The following is a 20,007-nucleotide window of genomic DNA, read 5'->3' on the forward strand; positions in this document are numbered from 1 at the left end:
AGGAAAACCACATTACATACGATGTGCTATTGCATACTAAGCTCGCCTATGGAGTACCTACACGCGCGTCCAAGTAGTCGCACGCCGAGGTACTAAACTTAGCCACCCGTTGTTCCCCGGCGCCATTGGCCCACCAAATCGCCAGTTGTCGTTCTCGTCTTGTAGTCAGCACTCCACTTCTGTGGCACCTCAAGGTTCACAGCTCCGCCATTCTGGTCTGAGAGACACATTGGGCCCCACGGCTGAATGGGGCTGAATCAGGGCCGGACAGCCACCAAAATGTTCGCCAGAGTCATTCAAGGTAGGTAGACACCTTGTCCTGGGCCACCTCGGGAGCTTCGTGCTGATGGGAGGCGCGGAGGCGCCATACATGGCATCTGGACGGTGCCATTGACGCTTGACTGCCTGCGTTATTTGTGGTAGACAACGAGGAACACGCAAACTTTATTTCGGCAATTTGCGTGTCAGATACAGCACCATCCATCCGGCCCAGTCCCCATTTGCGGGCACATGAGGCAAAATGCTCGCCGTGTGTCTGGAACACTGCACGGCCACGACTCAGCTGTTGCTAGAACTAGTGTATGAACTGGGTGTGAGCAGCCCTGAGGTTGGTCTGCTTCTCCCTGTATCGTTGCAGTTGGTAGGAGCTGGCATCTTGGAGGTTGGCATCGACAACCCTCATTCACATTGTGAGACTCCCACCATAGCAGCAGCACGCTTGCCAGGGAGGCACGCACGCACGCAATAAGAGGACTCCAGAAAAACCTCGTGTCGCCGTGTCTCTTGTTTTGTGGGGTTTGGGATTATGGATGGTCACGGTGCCGTCAGTGCGTCCCGTACCAGAGATAACTGCGCCAGATTTGTTCGCCATGGTTCCTTCCATTCACCATTCTTATCCATGCTTTCCCGTGGCGATCTAGGGTCTCGATTGCCGCGGAGCCGTAGCACACCGGCTTGCGGAGTGACTCCTGGTTCCAGAACACGATTCATACCAAAAAGTGTAAATAGTCTCGAACCTGCCCAGCTAGTCCGATATCTTGGCAGAAAGTTTACCAACTGTGTACCGGTAGTTTGGTCAATCAACTTCAACTGCAATCTCTACTTACTCGTCTCGTTCCACACATCTGCTTCGTCCTTATCTCTGCCTTCAACTCAGCCTCGAACTGGAGACTCCGACATGGTGTACTTACCCTGGGAATGCTCTTGGCTTGAATGCGAACCCCTAGCCCCTGAGGCTCAACCCCCCTTGCGTACCCTTTTACGCTCTCTTAGACTGATCTACATGAGATCCGCCCGAGCAGTTGGCGATGACTTCGGCAAACTTTGATTACGCTAGTCACCGCCATCGTCTCTGTCAATACTGACGCCGCTTCGCGCCACGTCCGTTCACGTAAGAGTAGCCCGACAAGTTATTATAATATTTCAATGAGGTTTATTTTGAATGCGTCGTCTGGTATGTCAACCTACCTCACCTCTACAGAGTATCTCCATCTACATCGGACTTTTGTACCTGTACAAAGTACAACTCGTACTCGACTTTGCCCCCGCCGGCAGCGCCCCTCTTGGACAGGGCACGGCGTTCCAGTACCATCGCGGCAGGTGGTGTCAGGAAACGCGATAACAGAAGGAGGGACCACCGGTGGGCCTCTGCTGCACCTTCTATTTATCCATTGTAATTACATAAGACGCTATCGTAACAAGCACGGAACACGTGCCCACCCCCTTTCTTCAATGGCACCCCACCGCGCCAATTGTATCCCATCGGCCCATGTCAGAACATATGTTTGGTGGAATTCCACCAAACATTGCTCTTGGAGGGCATTTGGGAGCCCATTCAACCTCCCGTTGCTCCTTTAGTAGCGAGGCTTGAATTCTACAAATTGTGAGAAAATAATTAGCGAGAACGTGAAGATACGTTGCTGAGACTATTACTATCTCTAAATTTTGTCAAAATTTGTCACATTCAATCAGTGAAAGAAAATGGGCTGAAATATTAAGTGCTGTTCTCACGGAGGGTAATCAAACAAGATCGCCATCACTCGTGAATCCTTCCAGCTGCAGCATGTTATTTGTTATATTTGGCCCAATCGTCTCTGTTTATTGCTGTTCCACGGCACGAGAGTCGGATCACTGAAGTATCATGGACTCATCTATATCGACTAATGAATGAACTGTCCGACACAAGAGGATTGTTTCGTCACAGTTCCGGATCCCGACCCACCACCGTCGTCAACCTCTGGCATCTCGGCCAATCCATTGTGGAGACAATATGTGTGCGACATATCCGTACAGAGTAGTGTGTGAAGTGCACGTGGTATGGTTATCCGTTGGGGACAGAAGGGTGTCCAGCCCGGCGGATTTGACAGTTGATAATAGAACAACAACCTGGCTGCCATGCCTCTTCAACGTCTTCCCCACGGTTTTCGCGACCCCGGACTGCCCGCCTGTATCTCAACACCTCATCGGGTTAAATCGCCGCAGTTGCGTATATGCCATCTATAATTGCCGCGAGACACCAACATGGATCACGTGCTAACAAGATCAATCAGCATAATTCTCGCCCCAAATCGGTGCCTTTATTGTCGATGAAATTATCGCTGATCTGGGGAAACAAGCGTAACCCGCTTGTTATATTCTGGCTAGAGACTTGCAACCTGCACACAACATGGTCACGCGTGGCGCAACCCTGCGTGGAGACGCCTACATTGACCGATTCTGTACACTGACGGAACATATCCCAACCGGGAGGGATATGGTAATGATGGGTCTAGCTGCCATTGACAGGCACAATATACGAGCCGATGATCTGCATTTGCAACTAACATATGTTGCCATGCCCGGAAAGAGCAGGCGACACCTGCCGTACCTATACTTGCACATGAATACTACAACATCCAAAGGAGCACATGTATCCAACCCAGATATTCCTGTGTCATCCCACCCGGAATAGTGCCTTACATGTCAGTTACACGGCAGGGTCCCAGTTACCATGAGCGCCCTTGACAATGCCCTCAATCCCCGAAGTTATCCATCCGCCGTAAAAGTCGCCCGGCTGCGGCTGAACAGCCTCTCCATCGACAAAGCAGTCCCACGGACCTGCATAGAAAGACAGATGCGACTGGATCGCCTCAAAGCCCGGCGTTGGAGACTCATAGGACCAGATACGGTTTGATACCAACTGTGGCTCCCCGGCCTGCGATGGCACTGGAGCCGTTATTGAGTAGTAGGTGGCAACACCTTTCCACTCGCAGTAGGTGCTTCGACGGGTTCGGGCTAAGGGGACTTTCAATGACGCTGGGGGTAGGTAGTATGCTATTATTGTTGGTGTCAGTTGTATTGCGACAGATTGCGGAACCCCTTTCCAAGCGGGGGGTAAAACAAACTAGGCGGGTGATGAGTCTCTAGCACCCAGTATGCATCCCTAGTATCCGCAATCACTTGACCGTTCCAGACGATTTGTAGGTGTTTGGTTACTTTCTCGAGCAATGGCGGACGAGGAAATGATTGCACGTTCATCTTTGCTCGCGTAGACATGTTGAGGATTCCAGCGACTCTAATAACCCAAATGCCGTATAGGAAAAGAGACAGTGAAGTGCCGGCACAGTTCAATGACCCCAGTGGCTTTATAGAATTGGCGACCAAACACAAACAGAAGCGAAATGTCCGAGCGATATCTAGCGGACCTTATGTGCTGAATCAAGTGTGTAACGGCTAGCCATCATAAGGTACAGGATTAAGTATCATAGACATCGGTCCATCAAAGACCCGATGCCAAACCAAGAAATCAGACGGGTTCTCACTAATTTCGAGCGCAAGGGCGAATGGACGAATGTATAGCTACACAATGCTCGTGGCTTAAGATTTAATCAATGTGGCTGGTGCGAAATATCATGTAATGCACCACCGACTGCGTGGCCATAAGGATTGGTCCCGCTGTTGCGTCATAAGCCTGGAGGCGTTGCCAGGCGGCTTCACCTGGCGCAGCCGTCGGGGACTGATCACAGTCTGGGTCCTATTAGTTATCGCCGGTGGCTGGACCTTGTGCCTTCCTCGCCCGACATCCGACTGGTTACCTGGAATCCCACCAAGACGTCTTTAACCTGACATTACCCAACCTCGCCATCTCGACTCTGATATACAACCCCGTATACGTCACTCACCTACCGTCGCAACGAAATTGACAGTCCACGGCCAACTTCAACGTTGGACCTTCATCCATCGAATCGAATCACACCCACTCCCCGAAATACCCCGCCACTCCGTCCGTCTTCCAAACCCCGAACAGGCACCTAGCCAACATGTCGAATAGACAACTTTCTCGAGATATGCAGGTCGAGTTTCAGGCCAGAGTATGTTGGAATATTCTGCGTTGCCATCCAATGGCGTGCATCCACCATCGGTCAACTCTCATCGAAGTACACTAACACTTCCAGTTCCAAGCGAAGCAAGCCAGAAGAGAAGCTCAAAAGGCCGCCAAGCAAGATCCTATCCTGAAGAAACAGATACAAGATGTCAGTACTCGGGCCGATTCTGTACAATATGCTGGTCTAAATGGCAGCTAACGCAAGACCTTTCAGCTGCTTAAGAAGGGCGAGACTGCAAAGGCATACCAGAAGGCGAAGATGCTCTTATCCAAGCAAGCCCTAGCCCAGCAGATGGACCAAATGGCCGATATGGCGGAGCTATCCGCTGCCCAGATTCAAGCCAACAACTCGATGAATCGCATGACGCACATGATGGGCCAGTCGTCTAGAACCATGTCAATCGCGCAAAAGAATATGAACCCCGAGAAGGTACACCAACAAACATGCGGACTGTATGTTCTTGCTGTTCTTGACCTTGCTGACTCGCCATATCACAGACACTTGTTACTCTTGAGCAGTTTAAGCAGCAGAACGAAGAGTACGCCGTGTCCAACGGGATCTATCAGGACGCTATTTCGCAATCCACGAGTGCGCAAGTGTCCGAGGATGCTGTCCACGAACTCCTGGGTAAGCTGGCCGACGATGCTGGTGTTCAGCTTAACGCAGAGCTCAACAGCGCAACACCAGCCAAGGAGGAGCTCGTTTCCAACGAACCCACCGCTGAGGAGGAAGACGCCTTGCAGCAGAGACTGCGTGCCCTGAGGGCCTAAGTAATAGCTTGGAGATTGTTCATTTGAGCAGGTTGGGCTGGTATCACTCGTTTGGACTTGGGGGATTAGGCGTTTTCTGGTCATGGGCACATATGAGAGAGAGAGAGAGAGTGAGAGAGAAAGAGAGAGAGGGATTGGGGGTCTTTGACAGAGAGGCGGGCTTACAAAGATAACTTCACATTCGATGTGAAAACAGGGCTATCGCGCGGCGGCGTTCCTGGGGGTTACTGTTAATCAATGCCTTTTCATTTATTCTCTATTACGTCAATATCTGACCCTTCCTCCATTGATGCAACTTGTGTCTCGGACTGTCTTCACATGTACAGACTGGCAACTGCCGTGATGTCCCGCTTGATCATCTCTTGGGCCGTCTGCATCTTCTGGTACAGTTCCGGATCTCCAATAATGCGGGCAGCGTTCTTCACCTCCCGGCACGTTTCGTCGAGGCGAGTGATGGTCCGCACGATGGTTCCCTCCAACACATCAGTCAGATCAGTGATATTCTTGAAACTCATGCCTCTCGCCCACTCATAGACAACCTCCATAAGTCCAAATCGGGGCCGGGAGATAAAATCATTAGAGTCGTCAGCAGACTGGATAACTTGGTGGACCGTCTGAACTTCGTTGACCTTCTCGCTGATAGCAATGATGGTATCCTTGCCACGCTCAAGGGCGCCTGTCAAGTTCGGCTGTGAATCTGTCTTTTCCTGAAATACGAAGGCCGACAGCAGGGCCGCGATTTCAGCGGGCTCGTAATCTGCAAGCACGTTGTCCAAGATCAGTTCTGTTAGGACGAGTTCGTCGCCTGAATGAACCTCGCAAGCCACTTTGCCCTTGAGTAGAATCCTGGAACTTTCGTCGATGAAATGGAGCTGTTTTAGCACCTGAATTCGCTGCTCGTAGTCAGGTAGAAGCTGAAGGTTTTGATCTGAAAGAGACTGGCGCAGTTGAGATATGTGTTCCTTAATAAGCCACTGGTCATGGCACATGGCAAACTATGTGTACTTCAGTCAGCATCGATACACGATCCAATGATGAGGAAAATCTCCATGACTTACGTGCTTCAGGAACTGAGAACAGGAAAGAGCGGATGATGACGATGCAATGAACTCTGCCTCTTTACGCTTCTTCATCATCTCCTGGAATTGTAGGTTCTTGATCTTTGAGAGGTCAATCTCGTCCCAGAGGTCGTCCCACGACCGGCAAATAGAGTGCAGCCTGTCCTTCGCCTTGAGATACTTCTCACCGCTTTGGAAAATCTCAGGCACAATGCCTTTCGTGACGTATCTCGTGAGGCATTCGACATCACTCAGAGGCACATGCAGGGTTTTGATACGCATGTGCTTCTTTGCCTGCGGCAGTGGCGTGAGATACTTACGGAAGGCCGGAATGAATGGCAGCAGATCCGTCGAGTCACGAGTCTCCCTCATTAGTCTAATCTCGCAGACGTGCAACGTCGGGCTGCCTTGCGGACCCTTATTGCTTGCACCGTCGGACAATAAGATGCCAGGCGTGCGGATGCCGTCCTTATTGTACACAATCAAACGCGACTGACTGAACATTTTGCGGCCGATTGGAACGCCAAGAAGAAATTTGTAGAGCTCCTCAGTGAGCTGCTTGTAGTCTTCTGATGCTTGATGGCACTCGTCCATGGACACGTCACAAGTGTCACATGAATCTCGTTTGATCTTGGCTAAGTCGGCCTCTGAAAGCTTCACAGCCTTTTCGTGCTCAGGAAGAAGCTGCTGAGTGGCATGTTCTGAAAAGCTGCGCTTAATCATCTCTTCAATCTTGAGGGCTTCCACCCGAAGTAGGTTAAGAATCATGTTGTATGTGAGTCGGAACTGAGATCTCAGCTTCGACGGCTCGCCTAGAATCATCTTCTGAAGGTCGGCAACAGGAGGGGCTTCATCTCCACCAGGAGGAACTATGATGACTGAACCAACTGTGTCCAGGCCACGACGACCTGCACGACCGGCCATCTGTGTGTACTCACCCGGGAGCAGGTTTCGGAAGGAGTGGCCGTCATGTTTTCGATATCCGGAGAAGACAACAGTTCGAGTTGGTAGGTTGAGACCCATTGCAAAGGTCTCCGTAGCGAAGAGCACCTTGACGAGAGTCTGGGCAAAGAGAATCTCGACAATCTCCTTGACGATGGGAAGTAATCCTCCATGGTGAACTGCAATTCCCCTGGATAGAAGCTCCCTCAATCTGATAATCTGAGGTAGAGCTCGGTCCTCGGGCTTCAGTCTAGCGATAGACTTTTCGATGGTCATGTGAATGGCACTCTTCTCGGTCGCTGTGCAGAAGTCCTGGTTGCTGAGAGCGTCGGCATTCTCCTCGCACCGCTTCTTGGAGAAGACAAAGATGCATGCAGGAAGCAGGTTGGACTTCTTGAGGAATTGGACGAGGTGGACCCAGAGGTTCTTGTCCTGAGCCGCAGAGGAAAAGCCACCCTGACGGCCAGTTCTGCCCATGTGACCTGGGTTATGGCTGGCACGTGGCGGTCCGCCGCGGCCCCTTTGTTGAGGTCCGCCGCCGCGCTGGCCTCCGCGTTGGCCACCCCGCTGTGCTCCTCCTCTCTGGCCTCCTCGCTGACCACCACCACCGCGAGGAGGGTTATTGGGCTCTGGGGCCTTCACCTTCTCTTTACCCTGGATGGCCTGGTTTGCTTCCTTCCAGCCCTTCTCGATGAACTTTTTGTCGGAGTCCACAATCTTGTGGATATTCTTGCCAGCCCATAGGTAGTGTTCGAGTGGAATAGGCCGCTTTGGGGTAGATATAACATATATGTCCTTCTGCTTAGTCCTCCCGACCCATGAGGCAAACTCATACGTGTTGGGCACGGTGGCAGACAACAGAATAAGAGTTACATGTTCTGGAAGCATGATAATGACCTCTTCCCAAACAACGCCGCGCTCAAAATCATTGACGTAGTGTACCTCGTCAAAGATGACGAACTCCACGTCTCGAATTAGATCGGCTCCCCTGTAGAGCATACTCCGAAGAATCTCGGTGGTCATGATCAGGCAGCTAGCCTCGGGGTTGATTTGGACATCGCCCGTCAGAATACCAACCTCGTCGAATGTGTTACGGAAATCCCGGAATTTTTGATTACTCAGGGCCTTGATTGGAGAAGTATAGATGGCCTTTGTCATGTGTTTGGAGGCAAGGGCGATGGCGTATTCGGCGACGACAGTTTTGCCGGCCGATGTATGTGCAGCAACGAAGACAGAGTCGCCATTCTCGAGATGGTAGATGGCTTCCTTCTGGAAAGTATCGAGCTCAAAGGGCCAGTCTCTTGCCATATCGGGTACCAGTTCCCTGAAGTTGGTAATGTCTCTGTTGATGTCCACCATGTGAGCCCATTCTCGACCAGCCTTTCTGGCACTGGACGCTGCCAAAGCGCCGTGCGGCTCCAAAGCTGGAAACTCGACCGGCAAAATGGCATCGATATCCTCTCCATCTTCTTGATCAGACTCGGCCTCGTTGTCGCCGTTTACCTGGAGGTCGCCCTCTGGTTCTTCGACACCGGGTGCTTGCTCGGGTTCCTGATCTAGTTCTTCTTCGACGGCCTTGGCCTCATCTCCGTTCTTCTTCTTGTTGCTGACGTCAATGCCTCGACTTAGACCAGGTGCAACTTCAAGTAGACCGCCCTCGGCTCCAAGCTTGATGACTCGTTCAAGCTTGTTGGGCGAGACAGCGGCAGCATCGCTGCCACCTGACCGGTGAACCTGGTCCTCGAGCGCGGCTGTTGCCTCGATACCGTCCAGGCCCCCCGGAGCAAAAGGGAAAAAGCCAGCGGCGCCGCGGACAAAGTCAGCTCTACTGGCCGGTTTACGTAGAAATGAGGTGGAATTCTTGGCGGTCGCGCTGTTGGCAGGCACGGTGACATTTCTGTAGCCGGTCACCCTACCCTCGAGGCCATGTCGCTCGAACCGCGTCACGGTCCGGGACTGGGGGTTAACAATCTTGAAAAGCTCCGTGTAGTCCACGGGGCAGTCCCAGCGTCTATAGGATAGAAATTAGTTCTACAGTCTGGTGGGTCATGAGGAGATTCTGTCCGGGAACAAGTAGCCTTACTGCTGTAGCCGGTTGAGCCATTCGGGCGAGAACTGCGTGGAGGGTGTGAGAAAGTTGGTCTCCAGGTGCGACTTGAGCTGTGATGCGTCGTGTTTGACCCGTTTGCGAGGTCGCTGTTGGAATAATATGTCGTCGATATTCATGTCGGCACGATTCTCAAGATGGAGACCCTGAATGGCCGCAGCCAGGTCGGAAGCCATCTTGACCACGACGGAAGTGAGTGGGTAACAGATGGTTTGTAGGAGAAGATGCAAGTCTGGAGAGGGGAGAGGTGAGGTGCGGTTACAATGAGACGGCCACTTGGACGTTGCTGCTTTTCTCAATTGAGGTAGACCTGAGTGGTAAGGTAAGGCGGGTAGGTACCTAGGGCGGAACTGATGACGGTGTGCGGGGCAGTGCTTCTTGGGAGCCCCTCACGTACCTTACAAACGGGTCGCCTTATGTAAGGCGTGTATGAACTTCGAAGTAGGCACTGCGCAAGTAACTAAGATAACTAGGACAGGGAGCCCTCGCCCTACACGCCTATCCTCCTGGCCGAACTCTCATTCAATAGTTACATATTTCACGTACATTAACAAGCGTCAGCCCGCTGCTTGGATTCATCGAGATCCCATACTTCAACCTTCCAAGGAGATTGATTGGCCTTGAAGGCAAGTCAGTCATGATAAAAGTCTGGTCAGCGCACCAGCAATCACATGGCGTTCATCGTGCTGTCTCCACCGCAGCCTCTTCTTGTACTCGTAATTGTTATGTACTGTGGTTACCACAGCCTTTCAGGCGGATTGACATGAACCATTTATCTCTTAAAGCCGTGATGGCCAGGAGAAAGCCAACAAACCAGACAGTTGTCAACGCTTGAACTGACTTCACTTAGTCAACTGGGAATACTCAACGGACAACGTCACATCTAGCTGTGTCCTCAGGATATGAGATGTGTATATGACAACTGTGCAACATACAAGTACAAGCTTCGCCCCCGAGTCTATCAAGCTCAATAGCCCATCATGAATCGGCACCCATCTCGAGGAGCTTCGCATGACGAAGCCTGCCTACGCCCAACCTCCCTCGTCCAAACACACATAAATCTCTTACAGACGCAGCATCTTGGCAACATAGTTCTCAATGATCTGCTCAGTGGGGAAGCTCATCTCCTCAAGCCCTTGGGCGTACGGGGTGGGGACATCGGCACCAGTGACCCTCTGCGCGGGGGCATCAAGGTAGTCGAAGGCGTACTCCATCGTCAGAGCCAGGATCTCAGAGCCAACGCCGTAGGCGGGGAAGCCAGACTCGACAGAAAGAAGGCGGTGGGTCTTCTTGACCGACTTCACGATGGCTTCGACGTCCAAAGGCTTGACAGAGCGCAGGTTGATGACCTCAACCTCAACGCCGTAGTTCTTCTTCAGGTTCTCAGCAGCGACCAAGGCCTGTCCGACGCAGCGAGACAGGGTGACAATGGTCAGGTCCTTGCCGGTGCGTTCAACCTTGGCCTTGCCGAAGGGGAGAACGAAGTCATCCTTCTGAGCCGCCTCCGACATGGAAAAGGTCTGGCCGTACAGAAGCTCGTTCTCGAGGACAACAACGGGGTTGGGATCGCGGATGGCAGCCTTCATAAGGCCCTTGGCATCCTCGGCACTCCAGGGAGCAACGACCTTGAGACCAGGGATGCTACCGTACCAGGCCGAGTAGTCTTGGGAGTGCTGGGCACCAACACCGGAAGCGAAACCGTTGGGGCCACGGAAGGTGATGTTGCAGGGTTGAATACCGCCGGACATGTAGAGGGTCTTGGCGGCGGAATTGACGATCTGATCGATAGCTTGCATGGCGAAGTTGAAAGTCATGAACTCGCACTAAGAACCACGAATTAGAGAAGGGTTTCGAGAGCCTCAAGACGCCACAAAACTGCATCGGACTGGCTGCATCGAGATGATCGAGGAACCCGCAGCCAGGTCGATAGCCCTTATCAGCGCATCAGAATGGTCACTTACCACAGGGTGCAGTCCGCTCAGGGCAGCGCCAACGGCGAGACCGCAGAAACCGCTCTCGGTGATGGGTGTATCGATGACACGCTTGTCGCCGAACCGGTCCAGTAGGCCCTTTGTGACTTTGTACGCGCCATTGTACTGGGCAACCTCCTCACCCAGGACGAAGACCTTGTCGTTGGCCTCGAGCTCCTCAGCGAGAGCCTCGTTCAGAGCCTCACGGACAGTGTAGTCCTTGGCTCCCTTGGCGTCGGCGTATGTCCTTGACTGCACGGTGAATGCAGCGGGCCGGCTGACGAACTGAGGAACGGAGGGCCGAAGGGCGGCAGCTCTGGACGAGGCTGCCAGGCGAGCTGCGGGACGGAGGAATCGGGACATCGCGAATTGAGTTTTCGGGGGGTAGGTTAAAGACGCTGAGGTCGCAACGCAAGGGAGCCGGATGATCCCAAGGGTAATTAGTGAAGATAGAAGAAGAAGAAGAAGATCGAGGTAGATGGACAATTGGCGGCCTCGGGTGGGGTTGACGATAGCCAACGACGGAAAGTTGAGCGTCGGAGGGAGAGGGATGAGAAAGTCGACCCGGGAGCTGTCGAGGGATTTCGCAGCTTTTTTTTTGCTTAGCTCTACAGGGCGTTGAGTCCCGTTGAATTGCGGCGAGCTGCCAAAACAGCGTTGGGGAGGTCCTGAAAGTGGGTATATCCCATATTAGACTAGCGCACTGGCCGCGCATTAGATAATCGACCGAGCCCTTTTTGAACCAATCAGATTCAATATTAGGAGCCCAGTTCCATCCGAATCGCGTCAAAAATCCAGGTCCGATCCAATCCCGACAAGCTCCATCAGGTCCGAGTCGCTGGCTGGGCTCCATCAACCAGTCAACGCCCATCGGCCTTCCAGCGTCGGCGTCGGGCTTAAGCCAGCATGGAGCTCCATCAGCTAAACACATCAGTTTGCACCCGCTGCCACCCGTTTCCATCCGAACTGAGAGCCACTTTGTTGGTGCACCGTGCAATGAGGGACGAAAGAAAAAAAAGGAGGTGGTCTGCGCTTGTTCCACCATGCCATGTAAACAACGTATCTGTCTTGTCATATCTTGTTGGTCTTGTTACGGCTGAGTGTGTGGCTGGGACAATTCCGTCCTCAACCAACCAATGCTACTTAGGTTATATAGATACCTGAGCCGAGGATTTTATGTATTTCAGGATGAGAAAACGGCCAAACTGGCATTGTTGCTGACCATGTCTGCTAGTAAGTAGATACTCTCAACGAACTTAGCCAAGGCCTTTTAATTCAATTTTAATTTTATCTCTCACCTGCACTAACTGAACTTCTCTTTGCGAGATTTTAAAGGCAAGGCTGCAAAGCACTAGATGGACAATCCACAAGCCGCCATGTCTAATTGCACTCCCAACACATACAACGCGGTTAACTACCGTCTTGTGTCTATCTAGCATTCTACTGAGAGGAACCTTATATAAACTAGCAGCACAGTAAATACACTTGGTGAGTACACCGTAATGTGCGAATGTCTATTCTTTTTCTTCTTTTTCTATTCCTTCATCAGAGCAATAGGAAATCATGTAGTATCATCAAAGCCCTCTCGGCAATCATTTCCTAATTACAATTATGCTACTGATATAATACTCATACAACGAGTAACAAAGCCATTGCCTTTTTGCCCTCCCTTTGCCGTTGACGCCGCCGCTTTGGCCATCAATCCTGCACGCTGTCGATATCTAGAGCCTCTACTCTAGTTGGCAGGCTTCTTTCCAACCATCAGGTACATGGGTGTAAACAAATGCTCCTTACCACCGGCAACCAAACAATCGGCTGCCCATGCCAAGCTGTCTGCCGTCTTCTTGGTGCCAGCAGGAGCAATCTTGACCGTCTCAAGAGCACCAACCACGTTGTGCATGAGATAACGTCCCAGTTTAGTCATTCGTACAATAGTAAAAATGTCGAAGACGGACTGGATATAGCGCAGATCGCCCGACAGGGGCCAGTACCACGGCATGGGGTCAGGCCTGTCAGCAAGATCCTCGTGGTGGAGCATCTCAAAGCCGGCGGCCTTCATGGCAGCCAGGCCCTCCGAGACTTTGCACATGTTGGAGATGCCGTCACCTTGCTCAATGCCAAGGCGAATCTCACGGTGTGCTAGGTTGTCGTTGTCGTAATTGTCAGTCATCAGCCACTCGTAAACGCCAAAGACACCGCCAGGCTTAAGGACACGGAAAATTTCGCTATAGATGCCCTCCAGGGTGGGGGCGTGCACCGTAGCCTCGATAGCATAGACGGCGTCGAAAGAGTTGTCGGGGAAAGACATTTGCTGCAAGGTTGCTGTTAGATGTGACTGTCAAGTCCAAAAATCGACACAGCAACGTACCATGAAATCTCCCTTGACAAAATCAAGTTGGTTCGACAGGCCTTCCTTCGCAGCATAGTGGGTGGCGCGGTCGATCTGGTAGTCGTTGTTGTTCAGGCCCGTGACGTGGCAGCCAGTGAACTTTGCGATTTCGCGCGCGGGTCCGCCAACACCGCATCCAACGTCGAGAACCTTCATGCCTTCCTTGATGCCAATCTGGTGGGCAAGGTAATGCTCGTGACGGGCAATAGCCTGATAGAAGGGCTCGCCGTGGGAGAAACGGCAGAAATGGAAGGACTGACCCCAGCCGTACTCGTACAAGTCGGTGGCAAGGTTGTAATAACTAGAAACCAACTATTAGACAGAGTCCCAGAGGCAAGGAGAAATGCGATGCGCCCTTACTGTCTGGTCAAGGTCGCGTATTCAGCGGTTCGGGCCTATGTCAAACATAAGTTAGCTTCTAACGCGATCGACAAACGTTCTAAGGAACACGAGCAAAATCATACCGCGCGCTCCTCAGGCGTCTCATCCTTGGCGGCCTTGTTGTCCCAGTGCTTGAAGTACTCATCGACAGCAGCCTGCTTAGCATCGCGGCCCTTGCTAAACATGGCGGCAAGGCCACCAGTGGCCTTTGCACTGCTACCGTGCAAGGCCTTGTTGAACTGAGCATCGCGAGCGTGGTCCTCGCGTTCGAGGTTGGAAGCCGTTGAGGTAGCCATTGTTGCGTTGAGAGTTAGGCGTGGAGGGGAAGAAAATTGGCAGAAGAGAATAGAGCACCTTGACAAGAGAAGGAGAGAAGGAGAGAAAAAAAACAACAAGACGAGTTGTTGGATTGGCTATGAGATGCTTTGCGAGAGAGCGGGGGGATTGGCTGTGTTTTAATTACAGGCAGTATTACCGACGGGAAAGGGGGACGACAGCAGTGGTCGAGATTGTCTCGGTTTGGACATGTCAAATTTCCATCGTCCACGTCCCTGAACGGTCTGGGAGCACCAAGAAGATCCACTGCCACCAGCAGAATTGCAACGGCCATGGGCAAAGTGTGAAGCCAACCTACATTAGCAGCCCGTCTATCGGCGCAAGGGTCCCCCATTTGACATGGTACGGGCCAAGCCCCATGGTAATTGGCCAATCGCGGGGCGTAAAGGATGTGAGTTACCTTCTTGAGCAAGCGGTGAGATGCCGGTTCGACGGGAAACATGTGCGCGCCGGCCAGGGGTGGTCCAATCCGAATACGAACTCGAAGCAGCCACAGCCAGTCATTTACTGTTAGCTACCTTAGTTAAGGCATTTGTCCCAGGGCACATGTACAGCAACGGTACCGGTAGTTCTTCCAAGTCGATGGTTCCAAAATGGTGTGGCAGGTTGAATGATAATCGTTGTTGTTAACAATACCTACGTGAGCGCCGCTGATGAATATTGGCAGTTTAATTTGCACGCAAGTGGGCTGGTTTCTTACTGTTCCAACTTTGCCACTGCTGAGCCGATCAGCTTCTCATGACGCCACGAGCACGGGTCCGTCCTAGCTTCCCTTTACCTTGTGAGCTTAAGTCTAAGCGTATTCAATGCGAGATCCGAAGCTGGGCGTCATCTCATGCATAGAGGACCTCCTAGGGAGTGCCTCAACAACCGAAGCGTGGGAAACACGTACTTTTATTAAAACATGGCACATTCAACACCAGGCTGGTGGTACCAATGCATTAAGGCAATAGTGCACAGATCAGATGGAACACAGAAGCATCTCTGCCACACTTGACCATACTCAACACACCGCAATCGGTGGAATTGGAGGTACACAGCATCCTAGGTCCTTCCCAGATACCTACGCAAATGGACAACAAAATGGAGCCCCGGTTGTACTTTCAACTTATCTTAGATGAGAAGCAGCAACAGCCTCAGATAACTAGCAAAAGTACTATAGAGTTCGATAGGTCTGTATCATTAACTGAAATATATTTATTGATGAAAAAAGGCAAATGGTGGCTATTTCGACTATCAAAATAGTGGAGGCTGGTAAGAAAGCAGCAGTTTATGTCACTCGGGGTGACATGCCAATGAGGCAACTTCCTCGCGCGTCAGAATGTGGCGTGGTTCATCACGTGAAGATAAGATAGTGGCCAGGCAGTTCTCGGCGCCACTCATGTGAACTTTGCGCGTATGGGCCCGCTCACAATGGGCGGCACCCAGTACATCAGCGACATCACGAATCTTTACACGTCACTCCAAACAATCTCTCGACAACTCACCTACCTCCCCAGGCCCCGGCCTATCTTGCGGCTTTTGTCGGCAATTGTCAGCGCGAGGTTCGCGCTCCTGAGGCGCCATGCCGCCCCAAATCAAGCAGGACCTGAACCGCTCAGGTTGGGAGTCGACCGACTTTCCCTCCGTCTGTGAAAGCTGCCTGCCCGAAAATCCCTACGTCAAAATGCTTAAGGAAGATTATGGAGCTGAATGCAAGCTGGTACGATGTTTTCTTATTCTTCTTGTCTTACACTATACCCGCTAACATCACGCATTGTAGTGCACGAGACCTTTCACCGTCTTCAGCTGGAGCGCCGACCGAGCCCACGGGCGAAAGAAGCGAACAAACATCTGCTTGACCTGCGCACGACTGAAGAATTGCTGCCAATCTTGCATGCTCGATCTTTCGTTTGGCTTGCCCATCGTTGTTCGCGATGCAGCCTTGAAAATGGTTGCCCCTGGGCCATCGTCCGATATTAACCGCGAATACTTCGCGCAAAACAACGAGCGCGCCATCGAGGAAGGACAAGCTGGAGTGGAAGAGTATGAGAAGACGGACGAAAAGGCCAGAGAGCTCCTGCGAAGGTTGGCGGCGAGCAAACCCTACTTTCGAAAGGGTCGGCCCGTCGAAGCCCTAGATGATGAGGCTCAAACAGGCTCAAAATCAAGTGGCGGACTCGGCGGTAATCCTGCTGTGGGCGCTGGAATTGGTGGACCAGGTCCGATCCGGACAAGGGATTCAAGAGCTGCCGCGGCTGTTGGCACCAGACCTAGCAGAGCAAAACAGGCTTTTCCAAGCGCTGCTCAGTTGCCTCCTGGACCTCAGGACTGGATGCCGCCCGCAGATAAGAACATTATGTCTCTGTTTGTTACTGGTGTTGAGGACGACCTTCCGGAGCACAAGATTCGAGAGTTCTTCAAGGTACACGGCAAGATCAAGAGCTTGGTCTGCTCACACATGTCGCACTGCGCTTTTGTCAACTACGAGACAAGAGAGGCCGCCGAGAAGGCCGCCGAGGCCTGTCATGGCCGGGCAGTTATTGCAGGATGTCCCTTGCGTGTTCGTTGGGGTGTCCCAAAGGCTATTGGCACCATGGACAAGGAGCAACGGTCACAGATGCTCATGGATGCTCGACGAGGGCAAGGAAACGCACGTGCGGGGGATGGCAGGGGCGGGCGAAAGCAGACATCTGGCAGTTCTGGCGTCGGAGACGCTACTCAATCTTCAGCTGGGCCGGCCGTTGCGCCACCACCAGGAGCCGGAGACGGCCCGCAATATGCCAGCCTGTCGGGCGATTAGTTCACGGCGAACATGTAAAGCAAACATTATTTACGGAGTTGTGGAGTCTGCGAAACCATATGGATACGGTGATTGGAACTTGGGATCGAGTGGAAGGCTTCATACCAATTGTTAGGGTATCATAGTTTGTTATACAAAATTACAAGCAGCTTCTCTGTGCCACACTAGACTTGGCTTTTACATCCATCAACTGCAGCCGCATCCACCCATAGTCGCGTTGCCGCCGCCAGCTGTCTTGATAGACTCGTTGTCTCCCCGCTCGGTGTCCTTGTGAATACGCAACTCTGCAAGTTACTCCGTCAGTATGATATGCGACTAAAGGCAATCATGCGGGTTCTGCGTCGCTTACTATATACACGAGACTCGTCTTGCTTCCCCTGGACGACGTTCTCTCTGAGTATCTTGGCAATTTCTTCCGCTTTCTGGATGGCCGGGCCGAGATTAGGATCTGCCGGTGTGAGCGTGGCTTGATCTCTGAAGCCTTGACGGATCTGCTGTTTTGCAGCTGCAAGAACTCGATCGTCGCCTACAGTAGTGGCACTGGTCAGTAAATAGGCGTAAATGAGCGGGAGGGAGGATCTCCAGACCTTTGAAGGCGATTCTAGCAGCACGCCAAAGATGTCGATACGCAGGAAGGGACATGACGAGATATGGTAGCTAGGCCCCAAGAGCTACAGAGACAAATAAGTTTTAGGAGTACGGTACAGTACAATGATGTAATCGTAAAGAGATATTGTAGACAACAGCTGGGCCAGAATCGGTTCAGAACCTAAGATGCGATTCAAGAAAGCCGTGATGGATTGGCCGTGGCGTGGCTCGAGAAAAGTTACCGGCACCCAGTTGGCTAAACACACCCCTAGCTCCTTGCGTCTTTCACACCCTTACTCCAAAAAAATTCCTGCCCCACGTTCGTGATTTTTTTCCCTAGACGACGACCCTCCTTGTCCTTCAACACACGAAAGCTGCATACCTTTCAGCCGAATAATTCGAAATTTTCGAAATGGCTTCCGCAAGTGTTGTTGCACACGCTCTGTTGGCTCTGCCTGAGGGCTGGTCCGCTGAGAAGGATTTCAAGGCCGTTGGCCAAGTCTCTGCTGCTACCCAGCGCAGCATTGAGCCTGTCGGCCCTCACTTCCTTGCCCACGCTCGCCGGGCCCGTCACAAGCGCACCTTCTCCGAGGATGACCGCATTCAGGCTCAGGAGGCTGCCAAAAAGGTCGAGAATGACGACGATGGCGAAATCAGCGAACCCGAGGACCCTATGATGCTCCAGAGAGATGCCAAAGACTGGAAGGTGAGTGATATCCGCTAGCTATACATGCTGTTGCACCCATGTGAGATTTTACTAACTTGCTGGCTTCTCTAGAACCAAGACCATTACCAGGTTCTTGGTCTCACCAAGTACCGCTGGAAGGCTACGGAGGATCAGATCAAGCGGGCCCACCGCAAGAAGGTCCTTAAGCACCACCCCGACAAGAAGGCCGCCGCTGGTATTGTGGATGACGACAACTTCTTCAAGTGCATTCAGAAGGCTACTGAGGTCCTCCTGGACCCCACCAAGCGCCAACAGTACGACTCGGTTGACGAGAAGGCCGAGGTCGATCCTCCCACCAAGAAGCAGCTCGCTAAGGGCAACTTCTACAAGCTGTGGGGCAGCGTCTTCAAGGCCGAGGGCCGCTTCTCCAAGACCCAGCCGGTACCGTCCTTTGGTGATGACAAGTCTACCAAGGAACAGGTGGAGGAGTTTTACAACTTCTGGTATAACTTTGACAGCTGGCGGACGTTCGAGTACCTGGACGAGGACGTTCCTGACGACAACGAGAACCGTGACCAGAAGCGTCATACGGAGCGCAAGAACGCCAATGCGCGCAAGAAGAAGAAGGCCGAGGACAACGCCCGTCTCCGCAAGGTGCTTGACGACTGCTCGGCCGGCGACGAGCGCATCAAGCGCTTCAGACAGGAGGCCAACGCGGCCAAGAACAAGAAGAGGCTAGAAAAGGAGGCGGCCGAGAAGAAGGCTATTGAGGAGGCTCAGGCCAAGAAGGAGGCGGAGGAGAAGGCGGCTAAGGAGGCGGAGGAGAAGGCCAAGGTCGATCGCGAGGCCTCAAAGAAGGCCAAGGAGGCGGCCAAGAACGCTGTCAAGAAGAACAAACGTGTACTGAAGGGGTCTGTCAAGGATGCCAACTACTTTGCGTCCGGTGAACCCTCGGCTGCTGCCATTGACACAGTTCTCGGCGATGTCGAGCTCGTTCAAGGCAAAGTTGACCCTGACGAGCTTGCGGCCCTGGCTGGCAAGCTGAATGGCCTCAAGGTGGCTGATGAGATCAAGGGTGTCTGGAGCGAGGAGGTCAAGAGATTGGTTGGGGCTGGAAAGCTCAAGGAGGGAGATGCCAAGTCGCTGGTCCAGTAGAATAGTTGCGTACATTGCCAGTGTTGGAGGTCTAACAAGACATGAAACGGCTGGTTTTTTTATGATTGGGGAGGGGTGGACAACGGCGTAAAACACATTTAGAGACAATAGAGTAAACGACTGGCGGCCGACTTTCGGTGCACTGACTATACTCCAGGATAGTTGATCGCCGCCGATGGATGTGTATCGCGACAAGGAGCCTTCAACGTTGTATTGCTAGCTAACAACTTAGTCCAGGTGCTTGATTTCGGGCGGCTCCCTAGCTGCTCTGTTTTGCCACCAGTACGTCTCATCCAAGGTCCATCATTCTGTATGTCCTCAGATAAAGGATACGCAACGACACAGTGAAGACAAATAATCAGTTAATTCGTGGACGGGCAGAGGAGAGAGCGAGTAACGAGCCTTGGTGCTGGGACGATGTTAAAAACAAGACTACCGTTTTTGTTCTTGGCTCGCGTTGTCTCTTGCTCGTCTTCATGCCTGTCAAAGGCTTTTGCT

General features: G+C 52.3%; 8 protein-coding genes across 8 annotated transcripts; 3 read left to right on the plus strand and 5 right to left on the minus strand.

The window, feature by feature from the left end:
- Positions 1 to 2,965: 2,965 nt before the first annotated feature.
- EsH8_III_000947 (DUF427 domain-containing protein) lies at positions 2,966 to 3,534 on the minus strand (the record flags this gene model as incomplete). The annotated part of the gene is made up of 2 exons (XM_083262672.1): positions 2,966 to 3,312; positions 3,384 to 3,534. The coding sequence occupies 2 exons, from the start codon at positions 3,532 to 3,534 to the stop codon at positions 2,966 to 2,968; spliced, it is 498 nt and encodes a 165-aa protein (XP_083123159.1).
- A 764-nt stretch (positions 3,535 to 4,298) lies between these two features.
- On the plus strand, positions 4,299 to 5,134 carry EsH8_III_000948 (uncharacterized protein; the record flags this gene model as incomplete). The annotated part of the gene is made up of 4 exons (XM_083262673.1): positions 4,299 to 4,349; positions 4,434 to 4,511; positions 4,578 to 4,793; positions 4,862 to 5,134. The coding sequence occupies 4 exons, from the start codon at positions 4,299 to 4,301 to the stop codon at positions 5,132 to 5,134; spliced, it is 618 nt and encodes a 205-aa protein (XP_083123160.1).
- A 314-nt stretch (positions 5,135 to 5,448) lies between these two features.
- EsH8_III_000949 (SKI complex RNA helicase subunit SKI2) lies at positions 5,449 to 9,417 on the minus strand (the record flags this gene model as incomplete). Its single annotated transcript, XM_083262674.1, has 3 exons — positions 5,449 to 6,129; positions 6,193 to 9,145; positions 9,218 to 9,417. The coding sequence occupies 3 exons, from the start codon at positions 9,415 to 9,417 to the stop codon at positions 5,449 to 5,451; spliced, it is 3,834 nt and encodes a 1,277-aa protein (XP_083123161.1).
- Positions 9,418 to 10,305: 888 nt separating this feature from the next.
- On the minus strand, positions 10,306 to 11,574 carry EsH8_III_000950 (pyruvate dehydrogenase (acetyl-transferring) subunit E1 beta; the record flags this gene model as incomplete). The annotated part of the gene is made up of 2 exons (XM_083262675.1): positions 10,306 to 11,064; positions 11,203 to 11,574. 2 exons carry the CDS (start codon positions 11,572 to 11,574, stop codon positions 10,306 to 10,308), a joined length of 1,131 nt encoding a protein of 376 aa, XP_083123162.1.
- A 1,372-nt stretch (positions 11,575 to 12,946) lies between these two features.
- On the minus strand, positions 12,947 to 14,277 carry EsH8_III_000951 (sterol 24-C-methyltransferase; the record flags this gene model as incomplete). The annotated part of the gene is made up of 4 exons (XM_083262676.1): positions 12,947 to 13,522; positions 13,580 to 13,901; positions 13,961 to 13,995; positions 14,065 to 14,277. The coding sequence occupies 4 exons, from the start codon at positions 14,275 to 14,277 to the stop codon at positions 12,947 to 12,949; spliced, it is 1,146 nt and encodes a 381-aa protein (XP_083123163.1).
- Positions 14,278 to 15,881: 1,604 nt separating this feature from the next.
- On the plus strand, positions 15,882 to 17,099 carry EsH8_III_000952 (Pre-mRNA-splicing factor ECM2; the record flags this gene model as incomplete). The annotated part of the gene is made up of 2 exons (XM_083262677.1): positions 15,882 to 16,019; positions 16,080 to 17,099. 2 exons carry the CDS (start codon positions 15,882 to 15,884, stop codon positions 17,097 to 17,099), a joined length of 1,158 nt encoding a protein of 385 aa, XP_083123164.1.
- Positions 17,100 to 17,285: 186 nt separating this feature from the next.
- On the minus strand, positions 17,286 to 17,741 carry EsH8_III_000953 (LYR motif-containing protein; the record flags this gene model as incomplete). The annotated part of the gene is made up of 3 exons (XM_083262678.1): positions 17,286 to 17,383; positions 17,449 to 17,625; positions 17,687 to 17,741. The coding sequence occupies 3 exons, from the start codon at positions 17,739 to 17,741 to the stop codon at positions 17,286 to 17,288; spliced, it is 330 nt and encodes a 109-aa protein (XP_083123165.1).
- Positions 17,742 to 18,099: 358 nt separating this feature from the next.
- Positions 18,100 to 19,509, plus strand: EsH8_III_000954 (DnaJ domain-containing protein; the record flags this gene model as incomplete). Its single annotated transcript, XM_083262679.1, has 2 exons — positions 18,100 to 18,393; positions 18,466 to 19,509. The coding sequence occupies 2 exons, from the start codon at positions 18,100 to 18,102 to the stop codon at positions 19,507 to 19,509; spliced, it is 1,338 nt and encodes a 445-aa protein (XP_083123166.1).
- Positions 19,510 to 20,007: the final 498 nt, after the last annotated feature.

This window comes from Colletotrichum jinshuiense, chromosome 3 (assembly GCF_051148585.1).
Source record: "Colletotrichum jinshuiense chromosome 3, complete sequence".
NCBI classification, from domain to species: domain Eukaryota; kingdom Fungi; phylum Ascomycota; class Sordariomycetes; order Glomerellales; family Glomerellaceae; genus Colletotrichum; species Colletotrichum jinshuiense.